Source organism: Cynocephalus volans, chromosome X, assembly GCF_027409185.1.
Source record: "Cynocephalus volans isolate mCynVol1 chromosome X, mCynVol1.pri, whole genome shotgun sequence".
Classification (NCBI taxonomy): domain Eukaryota; kingdom Metazoa; phylum Chordata; class Mammalia; order Dermoptera; family Cynocephalidae; genus Cynocephalus; species Cynocephalus volans.
In genome coordinates this window covers 14,363,678-14,381,456 of record NC_084478.1, presented here as the reverse complement: position 1 = coordinate 14,381,456, position 17,779 = coordinate 14,363,678, and the positions used below count along the sequence as shown (strand labels likewise).

The 17,779-nt window shown below is 43.4% G+C and overlaps 1 protein-coding gene across 5 annotated transcripts; it reads right to left on the bottom strand.

Annotated features, from left to right (window-relative positions):
* Positions 1-96: 96 nt before the first annotated feature.
* Positions 97-14,508, bottom strand: LOC134366884 (holocytochrome c-type synthase). 5 transcript variants are annotated; one of them, XM_063083404.1, is made up of 7 exons: positions 14,432-14,508; positions 13,605-13,776; positions 10,789-10,940; positions 6,229-6,377; positions 5,235-5,354; positions 2,094-2,180; positions 97-1,475 (listed from the first exon to the last, which is right to left on the bottom strand). In XM_063083404.1, exons 2-7 carry the CDS (start codon positions 13,732-13,734, stop codon positions 1,277-1,279), a joined length of 837 nt encoding a protein of 278 aa, XP_062939474.1. In that variant the 5' UTR covers positions 13,735-13,776; positions 14,432-14,508; the 3' UTR covers positions 97-1,276. The 5 variants fall into 5 exon arrangements, with proteins under 5 accessions (XP_062939474.1, XP_062939472.1, XP_062939473.1 ...); XM_063083402.1 differs by having other exon boundaries at positions 14,390-14,497; XM_063083403.1 differs by having other exon boundaries at positions 14,395-14,496.
* Between the last annotated feature and the right edge of the window lie 3,271 nt (positions 14,509-17,779).

Below are 17,779 nucleotides of genomic sequence, written 5' to 3'. Positions count from 1 at the left end.
CAGCCTTATTTTAAAATACACACGTTTTGAAATGTAGTGTAAGGTTGTTGGATTTTTAAAATTCCATACTGACACAATAAAGAAATCCACACCAAATTAACCATGCAGAGACTGCCCATTCCATTTACTAATTTAACACTACAGTGTTCAGGATAAATTAAATGATTTAATATTATCAACACTTTTAAAAAGAAACAATAGTCATTTGTAACACGTTGCTATAATCAGAACAAGCAGTTTATGGAGGACTGGTACAAAGTGTTTCAACGGCAAACTTAGAGCTTCCTTAAAACAAAAAATCTAAACTGAGACAGTGACTTGATGCAAATATTCTGCATCTGAGAAAAATACCCTTCTTGTGCATTTTAACACTCAGCCAAATATAATCATGTTTTAAAGAGGGACCACCTCTAGAATTGTGACTTGCGCCAGGCTTTCAAGGTTTCGATTAGGCCGACTGGCGGGAAGGCTCCCAACAGGGGCAGGAAGGGAACTTAAAGTTGGGATAACTTGTCAAACACCAGGGACAACAAGGAGACCTGTTTGCTGGGAGCAGTTACATATTAGAACAACAGGAATTAAAAGAAAAATATTACAAAAGTTATGTTCTAAAGTATGCACACCATAAAATCATGGTGTAGTTTGAACTATTCTATAACAAGGTCCTGACTGAAAAATTCATATAAATAAGAATTTGGAGAGCCAAGACATGCCTTAGTTTTGCTGAGTGCATTTCCAGTGTATACCTCTGCATTTGCTCAAGAGCACTACTATATTGTAGGGACCCTGGAATTATTGGTAACTTTTTAAAAAGCACAACTAATTCTTATTTATAATGAACAGTTTTAGTTAAAATATTTGACCAGGTAAAAGCTCCTGAGCATCTCTATTGACTTTCGGGTTTTACATCTCAAGTATTCCTCAGAAAACAGTAAGAAAAAAAAGCAGCTTTCATCACTTTTTAAAAGCTTTCTCAGAGATTGTTCAGATTTTTCTAGATGAAATACACAGGCAATATTGCAGCTAAAGAAAAAACCGAGGGACTGCCTCCTACTTAAGCTAAGTGGGAGGAAGACCTAAAGTGATCTCTATAAACTGCAAAGTAAAATGCGTCAGAAGCGAACGGGGCACGGTGTCCCTTGCTAAGAGAAGGGTAAAGTGTAATCACTTGAAGTTCCTGTTCCACAACAAGTGCAATTCAGTTCGGGGAAAATAGTTTAATGAATCTGTCAGAAAAAAGTAGTTTATATTTTTCCCATCTCAAACAAAACAGTGGTTATGAAGTCCAGCGCCACCAAGCAACCTTCATTCTGTCCCACACTGCTGAAAGCGAATCCAAGGCAGGACGGACGTCCAGGATGGTGAATTGGTAGTCCTTGTTGACTTCGCCGCCATCATAGTAATCGATCACATATCTAACTTCTGTCCCGCAACGGTTGATGATCCAATCATGCCTGTCGAAAGGTAACTCATACCTGAAATGAAAAAGTGTTAGTAACTGCTAAAACGCTTGCTGTATGTTCAGTCCAGTTTAAGGAGTGAGAAAGATTGAGTAGAAGCACATGCAACAACTGCTCTCATTGTCACACATCTAACTGGGCAAGTGGGATGTGGAGAACTGCACTCAGCGCTAAGGGAACATGGCAGTGAAGAACTGTGCTGAGCTCAGATCAGGTGACAGGTCTGTCTACAAAGGAACAAGGTCAGTGGGAAAGAGACCCAGGCCAAGGAGGTCAGCTGAGACGCTGCAGAAACGCATGTGCAAGCTAAGAGTGGAACTACGCTAGAAGAGAAGGGCAGGAATGCTAAGTGGACAGACCCAAAGAGATCCAGCATGGGAGGAGTAAGAGGATGGACCCGAGACCTCAAAAGACAATTCGACTGTATAATAGTTAAATAGAAAGCAGATCACTGCACTCCAATAAATCTGCCCACCAATGGCAAACCTCAGGAAGAGGAAGAAATCTACAGCTGAATACTGATTATGTTTTGGAAGATGGCCCTGCAGTCATTAGATTGCTTGGTTTTGGTGCCAAGAGAAAGCTAGCCTTGACCTGAGGAATGTAAAGCAACACTTTTGCTCTGACACTCACCCCATCCAGGAACGAATTCTTGCCCTTGGGGAATATTCCTTCGCTTTCCCTCCAAACCGGACCAATGATGGGCCACAAGGACACTCCCTAGAAATCCCCAAATAAAAAAGTCTGTTAAACTATTTTCTTTCTTTTGACAGAGATGAAGCTCCAGTTTTTCAACAATATGCATTTTTCTGTATGCATTTCACATCATATCACGTTCACAGAGAAAGGTAACTTCTAAAACAATTAAGAGAAATAATCCCTATTGGTCAAAAACGTCGCTCTTTCCTTCTGGATCGGGTTCCACTCTCTTCCCTTCCTTCCAGATATCTGCACTGCTCTGTGCAGGAGTCAGGACATGAGGCCTTTCTACTCAGTGCAGGGGAACAGGCATAGTCCCAGGAAAAAAAGGAAGTGTTAAGTACTGTGTAGCACACTTCTCTTTTGCACAGAGCAGCCAGGGTTTTTCAGACATAGATAGGAAAATCCTCCACTCTTTTCATTTGAAAGCAACTAACAGCCTTTATGAGGAAAGAAAAATGATGGACTAATCTCTAGGAATTAGTTATAATTAGTGTTGGACCAGCTCCCTAATAACCACATACAGGCTGAGGGGTGGCAAGGCCCTAGCTTGAAAACCACTCCTTCTGCCAAGAGCCTTGCTGAGGACTCCCTAGAGCCACCGCTGCCGGCTCAGGGTACAGCAGCACCAACGAGACCCGAGCCCAGCCCTTGTGGAGCTGGTGGTCCACCTATGCACTAGACATGCAGCTGCTTCTCTGGGGGGAGAGGGGATGGCAGTCTAGATGTGAGGCCACCTGTCTTGTTAGCTTCTCCCAGTGGTAAGACAGTCTTCGTCTTGATATGACTCTAATTAAGCCAGAGGGAGCAAAAGGTCCGAGGGGTAACACTCCCTATTTGAGGACTATACAAGTTACTTTATTCTCCTTTTAGGAACTGCTCCTTAAATCTCCTCTCAAGAGGGTCACAGGCTAAGAAGTAAACTCAATCCAGACAGACTTTCTCCTGGGGACCACAGCATGGGTTTTGAAAAGGCCTACTTAATTCTGACTGAACTCTAGAAAATGACTGGACAGGGAGTTGAAACTAACAAACTGAAATTCGTCTTTCTTCTCTTTGCTCCATAATCACACTACAAGTAATTAGCACGTGGTTTTAATTACAGCACACTTTCAACCTAGGTCACTGCAGACTCTTGTGGCTCTCCTCATCAGCAAACTGGGAGGGTGACTCCTGCAGCCACGGGTTGCTGAGGGGGCACGTGGTTGCAGCATCATTCCCTGCACATGTCCCCATCCCAGCCTTGGGCCCAGCCACACCCAGGGAGAGTTATTAATGAACTGCACAGTGCAAATATCGAAGACAAACAAACAGAACACCTTAAAAAAAATCAGTAAGTGGATTTTAGCCCAGAAATTAATTAACTGCATTCTACAATAAATTTGAAAAGTAAATCGCTGATTAAGACATAATCTGGCTCTTTGAGTAGGCATGCCCTGCCCCTGTACTTCTCAAAGTGGAGTCCTCCAATCAGCATCAGCATCGCTTAGAAACACTACGTCTCGGCCACACCTGATACTGACAGAGCCAGACGCTGTGGGGGGCGGTCAGCACGCCAAGTCTGATCAAACTTTCCAGGTGATGCAGTGCCCCGAACACACTGAGGCCCTGTGGCCGCTAACACACACATGCTCATTTACCTATTCTCCTGGGATAAAAGGCCCTCTGTTAAGACATCTCTCATATGTTTAGTATTAACAGGGATCCAACAGATGCTGTGCAGGGAACAAAAATGTCTTTCTCATCTCCCTTGGGGCAGATAGCATTTTAGTATCTCCCTTCCACAGGCTCTGTTTTCCATGGGCTGGAATACTCCTCCCACAGGCTCCTGATGCTACAAGATTTCTGAGGCTTGGTCAGAAAAGTAGATACACCTTCTACCTGGTGCTTTCTGAAACTCTAGCTCTTGGAACCCAGCCACCAGGAGATGAGGAAGCCAAAGAGGCCACATGTAGAGGCTGTGAGCAGGTGTCCTGTCCACAGCCGGCACCACTCACCAAAGTGAACAGTTGGGCCTTGTAGAGGACTCCAGCCCCCAGCTCTGAAGCCACACTGACCACTGCAACTTGGCAGTCAAGGCCCCATATCAGGGAACAGAGACGAGCCGCTCTGCTCTGTCCTGTTTGCACTCTGTACCCACTGAATCCACAAGCCTAATAAAATGGTTGCTGTTTTTTACACAACTAAGAAGGAGTGGTCTGTCATGCCCTAATCGTCACTGGAACATACCTGCAACACAGAAAGTTTTAGTAGAATAGTAAATTATTTGTTTGTCTTTTTTGGTGGCTGGCTGGTACAGGAGTCGAACCCTGAACCCTGGTATTATCAGCACCATGCTCTAACCAACTGAGCTAACCAGCAAGCCTAAAATAGCAAATTATTTTAATAAAATGGGAAAACTCTAGTGTGGAGTATACTAACATTTATAAAGCAAATGTATTTCACAGGGCCTAGCCTCCAAAGCCCTGTAGTTTCAGGTATAACCTAACTTTTTAAAATTACATATAGAAATGTTAAGCTTGCAAGACACAGGAAACTTTCCCCAGGCTAAAGTCTCTGTTGTAGATAAAGAATTGTAACACAGCAAAATTGTTGGCTCAAGGACAGATGGAGCAGGTTAACCTAAAGTTACTTGATTTTTATGTAAACATACTAAGGAAACTGCTGTAGGAAAAGACAGTATTTGCTAACAACAAGCTTTTGCTGGTGGATCGACTTAACCTTTTGCAATTGTATTATGGAATGTCACTTTGTTATTTCACTGATGTTACCAGCCTCTATCATTAAACTATACTTAGCCATAACTCCATCTATGTTCCTTTTCTGTAGCTTTCTGTAGAATAAATACTGAGACAGAACCCCAGTTCAGGGTTATTTTCCAAGGAGGAATGCCTCTCTCTTGAGGGTTCCTGGAAAATTAACCCCTTTGGGGCTTCTCACTGCTCAGAAGAAATAGGCTTTGAGTAATCCTTTTTGCATCTCCGTCACCCTGTGTAAGGCAAAGTGACATTCTAGGAAGCTGATATGAAATGAGAAAGACACTGGATTTTTTTTCAAGATCTCAAACATACTTACGCAGCATGAAGGGCTTCCCACTTCAAAATCTCCTTCCAAGCCTGCTCATTATTCTGATTATGAATTCTGATGATGTTATACATATCTTTCTGACTAATATCCTCATCTTTCCACTTCCACCTAGGGAAGAACACTTGGTAAAATGTGACGAATGTTACTGATAATGCCAAAAAGTTAATCCACATATTCAGAAGATGACTTATTAAACATTACCCTTCATTAAAGAACTAAGAATGCTTATTTTCTTTGATTTTAATGGATCTAAGACTCATTTTCAAGATTCACTCATGATCACAGAGTAGTGCTATAAATCTGAAGCTACAATATATACACTGGAAACAAAGATTAAAGGTCCACCTTAATCTCACTTCACTGGGTCACCAAAAACCAGACTTAACAGAACCATCTATTTTCAAGGTGATGCTTTTCCAGTTAGTACCACTGATAAATGATTTCCTAACTTTGTCTAAGCATTTTATATAATAGCATTTGTTTGTTTGTTTGTTTCTAAAAACCATTACTGGCTTTGATGGTTAATTTTATGTGTCAACCTGCCTGGCCCATTGGGTACCCAGACATCTGGTCAAACATGATTTTGGGGTTGTGTTCAGCTGTCCAGGTTCTCAGGCCTTCAGACTCAGACTGGAATTATGCCATCAGCTCTCCAGTTTGCCAACTGCAGATCTTGGGACTTGTCAGCTTCCATAATTACATGAGCCAGTTCCTTATAATAAATCCCTTCCTGCCCATGCCCCAGCACCCTCTCCGCCCCACCCCCATCTGTTGGGTCTGTTTCTCTGGAGAACCCTGCCTAATACACTGGCCTTGCACTTATATTCTAATAGGTCTGAAAAATCAGTTGATTTATTACAAACTGATTAACTCATTAAAACTTACTATATGTTTGGGGAGTAAAAACCTCTTTAATATACTCAATTCTTAAAGAAATTTGATGAGCAAATTTATATTCTAAATAATATGCTCACTCACTTACCCTTTCCTTAACATTGCATTCCAGAACATCTGTTCAGAAGGATAAACCCACTTTTTCTCTGAATCTGCTCTTGGAATGGATGACTCCTCTCGGACAGTAGACAGTGTGAATGGCTGATCTGGGGCCGGTGTTTGATTAGGTGGTGGCACCTAAATAAAATAAGTGGATTTGTTTTTTAAATGCTGGAAATATGACGTAAAGTGAAAATGAGCAGTTTAACGAAGTACTTTCTGGAAGGCAATGCACAACACACAAAGCACAGGCTCCTTATTAAACCACTGACATGGATGTTGCAGCCTTCTCAGAGAATGTGCTTTTTTGGAAGAGTCGGGATACTGCAGTTGTTTTTCCTCATCGATTAAGTTCTCCTAAGTGGTAAATAAACATTGTGGTTAAATTTTTGGTCTTTTTCTCCTTTGAACAACTTTAGAAGCAATGTCACCAAAAATAAGAAATAAAAACTAATACTATGATCAGCAGGCATTTCTAAAAATGTTTTTATGACAGGATTTTCACAAATGACTAGTCACTCTTCTGAGGAAAAGTCTCACAGGATATATGTACAATACTACTTTCTTTTTAAACATTTACTCTTAGGATCCTGCTTATGCTTTCATCCTTGGGGCTGAACACGTAATAGATGAGTATATCCACCTCAACACCGCCAGACCAGAAGTGGGGGAAGACTCTTTCTCCACACATGGCTCAGCAATACTACTATGATAACACCTGGCCCAGGCCAGGGTCTCTCATCCTCAGCACCACTGACATTTGGGGCTGGACAATTTTGGGTTATGGAGGGTCTGTCTGAGCATCGGAGAATGTTTAGAAGCATCTCTGGCCTCTACCCAGTAGTATCCCTCCTTTCCAGTTGTGACAATGGAAAATATTTCCAGACATTGCCAACTATCCCCTGTGGGGCAAAATCACTCCAGGTTGAGAACCCTTGGCCTAGAACTTCTTTTTGTATTAGAAGTAGGAAGGATTTTCTAGCAGACACATTAATAATCCAAAGTCTTTGTCCTGACATGGCTCCTAGTTAGAACAACCCCAGCAGAAAGGGCCAGGCGTGGAAGGCACTGCACCAAGTATTTACCTGACCACACTCCAGCGGGTTTAAGAACACAGGTGTGAGGCAGACGGGGTGCAGTTTCGGCTCTGCCACTCCCTAGCTGAGTGCTGTGGAGCAAACAGCTTACTGTGTCACCCTTAGAATCTTCAGCCCTGAAATAGGGACACTAACACTCCTGGCTGCTCAGAGCTGTTATGAGGGTTAAAGAAGAGTGCCTGGTGCTTAGCACAAATGCTGCAGAAAGGACCAAAGAACAAGTCAGCTGTTATTAATAGTCTCATGACACACGACAATCCCATGGGGGAAGAGTCTAGGTCTGTAAGATCCCAGAAGGCCCAAGTTCTTAACCACTAGGCTAGTAGAGATCACCTAGATCAGTGATCTACTAGCTGTCACAACTGAGAGGCAGGTGCTCCTGGCAACTAGTGGGTGGAGGCCGGGCTGCAGCTACACATCCTGCAGTGCAAAGGACAGCACCCACGGCAAGCAATCACCCAGCCTCAAGTTTCACTAGTGCCAAGGGTGAGAAACCTTGATCTCGCCTACCTCCTTCCTCGACATAGCAATCTCCTTATAGTCTGGCACGGTCATCATTAAGGTTTGACCACAACTCCTTTACTCCTTTGCTGTCCTTGAACTCGAAGTCTGGGGTATCAGTCCCTCCCAAATGGCCCTGGGCTTCCCTCCATAAGTGAGCACACCACACTGTTGCCTCTTTTCTCATCTCTCATCTTCTAGAATGTGAATCACTTGAGAGCAAGAGCTGTGCCTTACTCATCTTTGTAACCCTTGGCCTAGAAGAGGCCCCGGCACACAGGGGCACTCGAAATATCTATTAAATAATGCCGGCAGCTTACTACTTCATCCAAGAGCCCATACCGTATGCAGGTAGGTTTCACTGCTACAAAGCTCCTTTGTACATTGCCTCTTATAGTGGATGGTAGAGCACAACCCACCAGTCCTTGGGCACTGTACCAAGACTGTCTTCTACACAGGCCTTCAAATATTTGGACCAGGGGCCATCAGCAAATTATTTCTGTAAACGGCCAGACAGTAAATACTTTCGGTATTACGCGACATATGGTTTCTGTCACACTACTCGACTCTGCTGCTACTTTCCCTGCGGTGTGTAAGTGTAAATAAATGAGTGTGGCCATATGTCAACACACTTATTTTCAAAAACAGGCAGTGGGGCAGATTTAGCTTGTGGGCCATAGGTTGTCAATTCCTGTGGAATATACTATAAAGCAAATATATTTCACAGGGCCTAGTTTCTTGTACTTTCACGTTTAGTCTAATTTCTTAAAAGTACATATAAACTGTTGACCTTGCAAAAACCAGGAAATTTTCCCCAGGCTATAGTCTCTGTTGTAAGACAAGAATTGTACACAGCAAGGTTGCTGGTTCAAAGACGGACAAGTTACTGACTGATATGTAAAGATACTGGGAAGCTGTTAGGGAGAAGGAATGTTTGCTAAGATCAAGCTTTTGTTGGTGGATCAATTAAATTGCCTTATGGAATGTCACTTTGCTGTTTTTTTTTTTTTTTTTTTTTTTTTAATTTTATTATGTCGATATACATTGTAGCTGATTATTGCTCCCCATCACCAAAACCTCCCTCCCTTCTCCCTCCCCCCCTCCCCCCCCACAATGTCCTTTCTGTTTGCTTGTCGTGTCAACTTCAAATAATTGTGGTTGTTATATCTTCTTCCCCCCCCCCCCGGTTTGTGTGTGTGTGTGTATATGTGTGTGTGTGAATTTATATATTAATTTTTAGCTCCCTCCAATAAGTGAGAACATGTGGTCACTTTGCTGTTTTACTGAATGTTACCAGCCTATATTGTTAAACTATAACCCCACCTATGTTCTCTTCCTGTAACTTCCTGGTCTGGAGAATAAATGTGGGAAGAGAACCCCAATTTGTGGTTAATTTCCCAAATGGAAGGAATGCCTCTCTCTTGAGGGTTCCAGGAGATTAACCACTTGGGGGCTTCTCACTGCTCAGAAGAGATAGGCTTTGAGTAATCCTTTGTGGCTCTGTCACCCAGGGGAAGAGGGGTGACAAATCCGTGGGAGGCAAAGCAACAAATTCCTGCTGTGGACACTGCTATTGTATCCCCCGTACCCTTTCTTTTCCAGGCTGAATATTCTAGTTCCTTAAAATGTTCCCTGGTTCACTAAATTTTCCTTAAAATGTTACCTGGTTCACTAAATAATCCTGTGGCCCTCCAAAATAAAGGCCCAAGTCCAAGTCCGTCTGTCTCTCCATTACAGTGTGATTCCAAACATGAAACTACAATTCCCTATGTTGTCTATCACAAAACATACTGAAGCCACAACTACCTTGTCCTCATTTCTCCATGGTGTTAAATTTGCTGGCAGCCACATGACACTGCACCCCCTAGTGATTCCTGTTTTGGCTAGTACCCAATTGTTCTAGAAGAAGCACCCTGATCTTGTAAAGTGCCTACAAGGTTTCCCCAGGCCAAAAACACCTTTACTAAGTCTAGCTACACACCTTAGGAATTTCCCATCTACCACCCAATAATTCTCTCCCACAAGAAAATACTCACTTGGTATGGTTTTATAGTGGGTTAGAAATCTTGATTCTCCTTTGATCTTAGAATAGGATTTTTGGGTAATGCATGAATGAGCCAAAAGGCTCTAGAGTAGGGGACAAAAGTCCATAGATAAGTTTGGCAAAAGCCGTCTAATCAATTCTAAACACTGTTTAGGGATGGTATTGTGTACTTTGACTGTTTTAGGTTGCTGGTTTGATTCCAGCTTGAATGACTATTGACTATTTAACCTACTGATTGTTCTTTACATATTTTTAAAAAACTGCTTGAATGCTGTTTAAATATGCTAAAGAAATGGCTGTAGAAAGTATGTAAAAAAGAAAATATTTACTAAGGGCAAGCTGTTTGTGGGTGGATCACCTTAGCTTTTTACAAATTGCATTCTAGAATACCACATTGTTAATTTTACTGCTATTACTAGTTTTAGTTGTTTAAAACTATACTTAGCTATAATTCCCTTCTGTAACACTGCCTGTTTTTATATCCTTCTTTGATGATTGAATCAACTGATTTTTCTTGTGAAACTCCCTTGTCTTGTCAATAAAAAGAAAGGCTGATTTTGAATCAGGGCTGCTGCTCCCCTGATGGGCGGCAGTCCCTCCAGGCCTCATTCATGTTACCTTGAGTGAATTCTTTCTTTCTCTTTTTTCCATCTCGGTTACACAGAGGAAAGTGTAACATGGTTTATTCCCAGTAAACCTATTCTGGCTCTTTTTAATCACTGTTTTCTTTCCCAGGCAATCTCTGAAACTAAGTAAACACATTCTAGATTTTCACTGTGGATGGAATAAAAAACTTTGTTTTCAAAGGACAGAAGAATCCATCCTAGCAGTGTGCAGTTTGTCTTAGAAGTCTGTAATAGCATCTCTGCATAAAAAGTTCCAGGAAGAAGGGATGAGTACAGATTACCAGATTTGAAGGATCGAGGTTCTCCTGATTCTTAGCCACAGCACCCGTCACAGGACACTCCACATACTCGTACGCTCGTTCTTGGTGGGAAGGCACAGAGTATGTTTTGCTCTCACAGGTTGAGTCAGGTGGTTCCATACTCACTGGACAGCCTGAAATAATCAAGTAAAATAACAGTGCAACCACGAAGGCAGTACATCTGCTTCTCTCAACTGGGGCCATAAAGAGCCAAATTTCTGATTGATGATTAGCACCACAGGAAAAGCTGGGTTTCTTCTGTTTAAAGTTAAGAACTAATCTAGCTAACATTCTAAAATCCTAAAGATGAGAAGGTTCTATAAATTAACTTTTCCTTTGAAAGAGAAATGGGTACCCATTCTCTAATTGTGCCATGCCCCCAGCAAAAATAAACCAAAAATTCTCAGCAGTTGCAAGAGCATGTACTGTCCATGCCACGGTTTCAGTAACAGACTAGAAGGTACCTGCTTCAACTAGCAGCTGGTAGCCATTAGAGGAACCTAAGTGGGGGCCAGGCCACATTTCACAGGGTGCCCTTGACTTTCCATACACTAGCTCCTGACAAGCCCCAGCCCCAATCAGGACAGGGCCACCGTCCAGGCTTTCGTTACTGATGCATTCTCTTAGGCACTGGAGCAGGAGAAGAAAATGAGCAGAGGGGATTCCACAAAGGCTGGTGGAGGAAAACCTGAGTGCCACTCTGCTTGGGCTTTGTTCCAAGACTAAAATAAGGCACAGAAAACTACCACTTGGCCCAGGTGCTATTCCCCATCAGTATTCCCTAAGAGTTGAGCAAGAAAAGGCAGACATCAAAGAAAACATCCTGCAACCTGTGTAGGATCCAGATGCTTCTTAACAGGGAGGGTCTGAGCCTAAAGAGATGAGCAGCAGGAAGGGAAGTGAACTCCTTAAGGACTCAGAGTGCTGGTCAAGCAAGTGTGAGGACCAAGAGGCTAGTCTAAGAGTCAGGAGAGTGGGCAGGCGCCTGGAGAGCTGCAGCCCAGGAGACAGCTGCTCGTGTATCGGAATCCTTGCCTTAGGCAACAGCAGTAACCACAGGAATACACCTGTAGATGTCACACACTGAAGAAGAGTTTCCTTCACTCCCTTCCCTGTGCCTCTCCTCCCAGGCCCTCACTCCCCAGTATGCTGTGCAGCGCTCACTTTAGGGTTGGAGAGAGACTTACTATTCCTTCCTTCTCTACCATTCAAAGCACCAATCCTTTCTAGGTCACTGATTCCAGCTGGATGTTAGAAAGGAAATGCTGTTGAAATTTTTCCCATGATATAACCAGGGGCCCCTTTGATCTCCTACAAATACCCACATTCTTTACAAGGCAAATAAGTCTGACTGACAGCTCTCTGGGATAGACGGCAAGTGAAGTAAAACCAGAGACCAGGACTCTATGATCTCCCCAGGGACACTCAGAGCAGGCGCACACCTGCTTTGTCTGATCTGTCTCAATTCTTCCTGGATGAAGAAACTCCTGAAGAATACTGGATATGTCCTTGTACAAGGTTACAAGTTTACAAATTTTCATTGGCTTTGCCACTTACTAGCTGTGTGACTGGGAGCACAACAGTTAGTTACTCCAAGCCTTAGTTTTCTTGGCTGTAAAATAGGGAGAAAACCTACAACACAGGATTATGCCAACAAGAATGTAAGTACCCACAGGCAAAGGATTTTTGTCTATTTTGTACACTGCTATTGTCTCAGTGCAGAAACAAACAAACAAAATCCAATCCAGCAGTGCTTGGCACAGGATGAGCAATGACCTCCCAGGGTGGGATGGCTGATTGAGGGAATGAATGACTACAGCACACCCATGAGCACTCAGTAAGCACACCACACTGCTTCTACCCCTCATGGCTTACTGATGCAAGCCACACTTTAATTCGAACAATCTAAAGCAGACATGCACCAATTAAAAATGAAAGACAACTTTTCCACTTTCATCTTTGCACCTAAAAAACATACTGTAAGTCCATTAGGTGAGGGCTTATTTTTACATAGAAGAATACTGCAATGGATATGGGAGCAAAGTTTATTTATCAAGACAGCTAGATCTAGACCAAGGTTTCTCAACCTTGGCACTCTTGCCATTTGGGGCCAGGTAATTCTTTGTTGGAGGGCTGTCCTGTGCATTGTAGGAGGTTTAGCAACATCCCTGGCCTCTACCCACCAGATATCAGTAGCACCCTTTCCTCTCAGTTGTGACAACCAAAAATGTTTCCAGATATTAGCAAATATCCCCTGGTGCTGCAGGGGGGATTTGTCCCCCGAGTTGAGAACTTCTGATGTAAGCACAGGTCAACATTTTTTTTTTTTAAAAGATGACCAGTAAGGAGATCTTAACCCTTGACTTGGTGTTGTCAGCACCACGCTCACCCAGTGAGCAACCGGCCATCCCTATACGGGATCCGAACCCGTGGCCTTGGTGTTATCAGCACCACACTCTCCCGAGTGAGCTACGGGCCGGCCCAGCACAGGTCAACTTTGGAGAGTCAGGGCTGATTTATGGAGCAATCACTAGGTTCTCATGCATTGTCTCAACTAATCATCATAACAACCCTGTAAAATAATATTATTATATGCTCATCTTACAGATGATAGACTGAGACATAAGTAACTCGTCTACAGTGACATAACTCATAAATGGCAAAAAAAGGACTGGACCCAGGGTGCCTCACTCCCAGACCTAGGAGCCTCATATTATACCTCACACTATACTTCCTCTTCCTTAAAAACCTTTTGAGTATTTTCTCTTGTCTTTATTCTTCAGACAACGGTCGATTACCTTTCATTTTCCCCTCATGCATTGGGCATCCTGAAGGTGGAGATGCTGTCTGATGATCTGAAGCATTTGAGGTCTGAACTGCATTTGAGGTCTGAACTGCAACAGCAGGAGTAGATGAAGACAAACCCATGGTTGGAATCAGTGTTGACGCCAAACAATTCTAAATTCCCACCTGCCAAAGCAAAGAGACTAACGTTGACGCCTGGACTCAGGCTAATTCCCTTGTTATTCCTAACCTGGCCAATCCTTGTTCTTCATCATCCCATGAGAATCTACTGGACAACATACTCATTTCGAGGACAGCTCTAATGCCAGAGTACTTTAAAAAGTTCATGGAAAGATTCGTATTATCTTTCAGTTCTATTTTTCCACGAACTTTTTGAAGTACCCTCGCAAATTGCCCCCCCTACGGGATATACTTTGAAATCTACGCTACCCTCTGAGGGCACGTTTCTAAGGCAGTGGGGATTTGCCGGTTGAGATGACACGGCCTCTGTGAAACCATGTTACAGCGAGAGGGTGCGGGCCTGGGAGGGAGGGGTGGTGGTCCGGATGGGAGGGGGGAGGAGGCCCACTGAATCCAGACCCGACCCCTGGCCCCGGGGCCTTAGCAAGGGGCTGGGAACCGAGGAAGGATGCGGCGCAGAAGTGGGGATTCCAGGAAGGAAGGAAGGGACAGCGGAGGGCGGGGCGCAGCCAGAGTCCTCCCCGCACCGTTCCCACGCTTCCCACCTGCTCCAGCCCGCGGTCCCCAAACCCCACCGGCCACAGCCAGCCCATCCTACCGCACCGGATTCCTCCCCTGGGCTGCCGGCCCCGCCTCTAACCGTCAACCCGAGCCCAGAGCGGCAGCGACCTGCCGCCGCCACCGCCTCACTCGGTCACCGATGTCACCGCGGTCACCGCCGAAGGCAGGACTTCCTCTTCCGAAGGCGGGACTTCCGGGCGCGCAGAAGGAGGGGCGCGGGCTGAAGAAGAGGGGTCTCCGTCAATCATGGCGAGCGGGTCCCGCCCCCTCCACGCCTCGGCCTATAACCGCGAGGGCGCTCTCTCTGGCCCCGCCCCTCCTGGCAGGCGCCTTTTTCAACACGCCAGGATGGCAGGTGAGTTTAGACTGGTCCGGAGGCTTCCCTAGATTAAATAAAGATCTCTGCTATACTCGTATATGCTTTAAGCAGCAGAGGGGGTTCCTGAGAGGAGTTTTAAAGTATCTATTCTTTTAATGTTATTTAATTATGGCAATGATTCAAGGTGTCCAGAACTGTGGCTGACTCTGGAGATCCCCAAATGAACAACACAGGGTTCTGGCCGCCTTCTTAACTGGGTGTGGACTTGAATATCTGTATTTTCATTTACCTACAACAGAAATTTAGCAGTTTCCTTCATCAGGAATGTAGACAACAAATCCCAATAGTTTAGCTATATGTGGCACTATTAGAAACCCCAGGTAAATTATGTCACGTATGGTTGTTGTGTCTGCCTCAAAATACCATTCATCGCTACTTTGAAATTGAGGTAATTCGATCTTGTTACTTGTACTGGGAGCGTTGGTGGCTAATAGCTCTCAGCTGAGTCTCCAGGAATTGCCCTTTGCCTGAGAGAATTGCCTCATGCAAAATCACATTCCCTCCTTGGGGACAGGCTGCATCCTATAAATGGTCTCAGCAAGGGTCCATAAGCCCAGGCCTTTAGCTTCAAGTGGGATAACTCAGAAGGGCCATCCCAGCTTCAGAGTTGCTCATAGGATCAACTGAGGATTCCCTGGAGACTACAACTACATATCTCAGTTCAACTTCTCTCTTTGCCCACAATTCTCTTCTTCTCCCACAAATCTCTTTCTCACCCACAGGTTTTTTTTTTTTTTTTTCTCCACAAATCCCTCTGTCTCCCACATCAGCTCTGTTCTTTCCCACAATTTCATGTCATTCTCCAAATTCTCTGTTCTTTCCCACAGTTCCCTATTCCTCCCACAATTTATTACTCTCCCACAGTTCTCTGTTCTTTCCCACATTTCCCTGTCTCCCACAGTCCTGTTTCCACAGTTCTCTGTTTGTTCCCACAATTCCTTGTGAATCCCATAATTTTCTCTCCCTCAATTCCCTATGTTTTCCATAATTCCCCATCTCTCCAATAATTCGGTTTTCTCCCACAACTGACCACTCTCCCTCACAATTCTCCATTTTCTTAAAATACTGCATTCTCTTTCACAGTTCCCCTCTCTTCCCTAATTCCCCATTTTCTCATAATTTTGTTCTTTCACGATATTCTATTTTCTTTTAACAAACTCAGGTCTCACCCACAATTCTCCCTTCTCTCCCACAATTCTCTGTCTCCCACAATTCACTGTTCTTTCCACAATTCTTTGTTCTCTCCCATAATTATCTGCTCTCACAGTTCTTCATTCTCTTACAGTAATGTATTCTCTTTCACAATTCCCCATTGTCATCCCTAATTTCCCATTCTCTCATAATTTCTTTTTCACCATTCTCTGTTTTATCCCACAATTCCATGTCTCTCCCATATTTGTTTCCCTTAATTCTTCATAGTTTCCCACAATTTTCTGTTCTCTCCTACAATTCTGCATCTCCCATAATTCCATGTTTCTCCCACAATTCAATGTCTCACCAACAATTCCAGTATGTACTCACATTCTCTGTCTCCCATAATTCCCTGTTAGTTGCCACAATTCCTTTTCTCTCCCACAATTCCATGTCTCTCCCACAATTCCCTTCTTCCTAAAATTCTCTGTACCCAATTCCATGTCTTTTCCACATGTCTTTGTAGTTTCCTACAATTTTCTGTTCTTTCCCACAATCCCAGTTTTTTCCCACAATTCTGTGTCTATCACAATTCCATGTATCTCCCATGATGCCACATCTCTCCCACAATACCCTGTTTACTCCCACAATTCTCTGTCTCCCAAAGTTTGCTTGTTCTCACAATTCACCAAGTCTCCCACAATTCCTTATTTGTTCCCACAGTTCTCTCTTTCCCACAATTCCCTGTCTCCCATAATTTCATGTCTCTCCCATAATCTTCATAGTCTTCTACAATTCTGTTCTCTTCCATGATTCCCTGTCTAATTATTCTACCTTTGTTCCCACATTTCTTTGTTCTTTTCAACTGTTCAGGTTATTCTCAGAATTATCTGTTCTCTCCCACAATTCTCAGTGTCTCCCATTATTCCATGTTTCTCCCATAATTCCATGTTTCTCACACATTTCCTTGGGTCTCCCACAATTCCATTTCTTTCCCACAATTCTTTGTAGTTTCCTACAATTTTCTGTTCTCTTCCACAATTCCGTCCAATGATTCTATCTTTGTTATCAATTCTTTGTTCTTTCCATCAGTTCAGTTTATTCCCACAATTCTCTTTTTTCTCCCACAATTTCATCTTTGTTCTCACAGTTCTCTGTATCTCCCACAATTCTCCGTATCTCTCATAAATCCATGTTTTCCCACAATTCCCTGTTTGTTCCCACAGTTCACTGTGTCTACCACCATTCCCTATTTGTACCCACAATTCCTTGTTTCTCCCACAATTCTATTTCTTTCCCACAATTCTATGTTTGTTCCCGTAATTCTCTGCTCCATCCAACAATCCCATGTCTCTTCCACAATTCTCTGTTCACTGCTATAATTCCCTGTTTCTCCTTCATTTCTCTGTTCTATCCTGCAATTCCATGTCTCCCCCACAACTCGTTGTCTTTCCATTAATTCCTTGTCTCTCCTAGAATTCTTTGTTGTTTCCCACAATTTCTTTTCTTCCACGTAATTCCCTATCTTTTCCACAAATCTCTGTTCTTTCCCATAATTTCCTGTCTCCTCTAATTCTGTTCTCTCCCACGAGTCTGTGTTCCATGCCACAATTCCCTTTCTCATAATTCCCCATCTCTCCCAAAATTCTTTATTCTTTTTCACAATGCTCCACTCTCACTGACAATTTTCTGTTCTCTTACAATATTTCATTTTCTTTTACAATTCCCCACTCTTTCCCCTAATTTCCTATTTTCTCTTATAATTCCGTTCCCTCACAGTACTCTATTCTCTTTCACAACTCCCATGGCTCCCATAATTCTGTGTCTCTCCCACAATTCTCTGTTTGGTCCTACAATTCTCCATGTCTCCCACAAATCTCTATTCTCTCCCATCATTCCCTAGTTCTCCCACAATTC

Coding starts and splice junctions, on each gene's coding strand:
- LOC134366884 (XM_063083404.1), bottom strand. CDS start 13,734: ATGGGTTTGTCTTCATCTACTCCTGCTGTTGCAGTTCAGACCTCAAAT. Junction 10,941..13,604: donor GCATGAGGGGAAAATGAAAG/GTAATCGACCGT, acceptor TGATTATTTCAG/GCTGTCCAGTGAGTATGGAA. Junction 5,355..6,228: donor AATGCAATGTTAAGGAAAGG/GTAAGTGAGTGA, acceptor GTTCTTCCCTAG/GTGGAAGTGGAAAGATGAGG.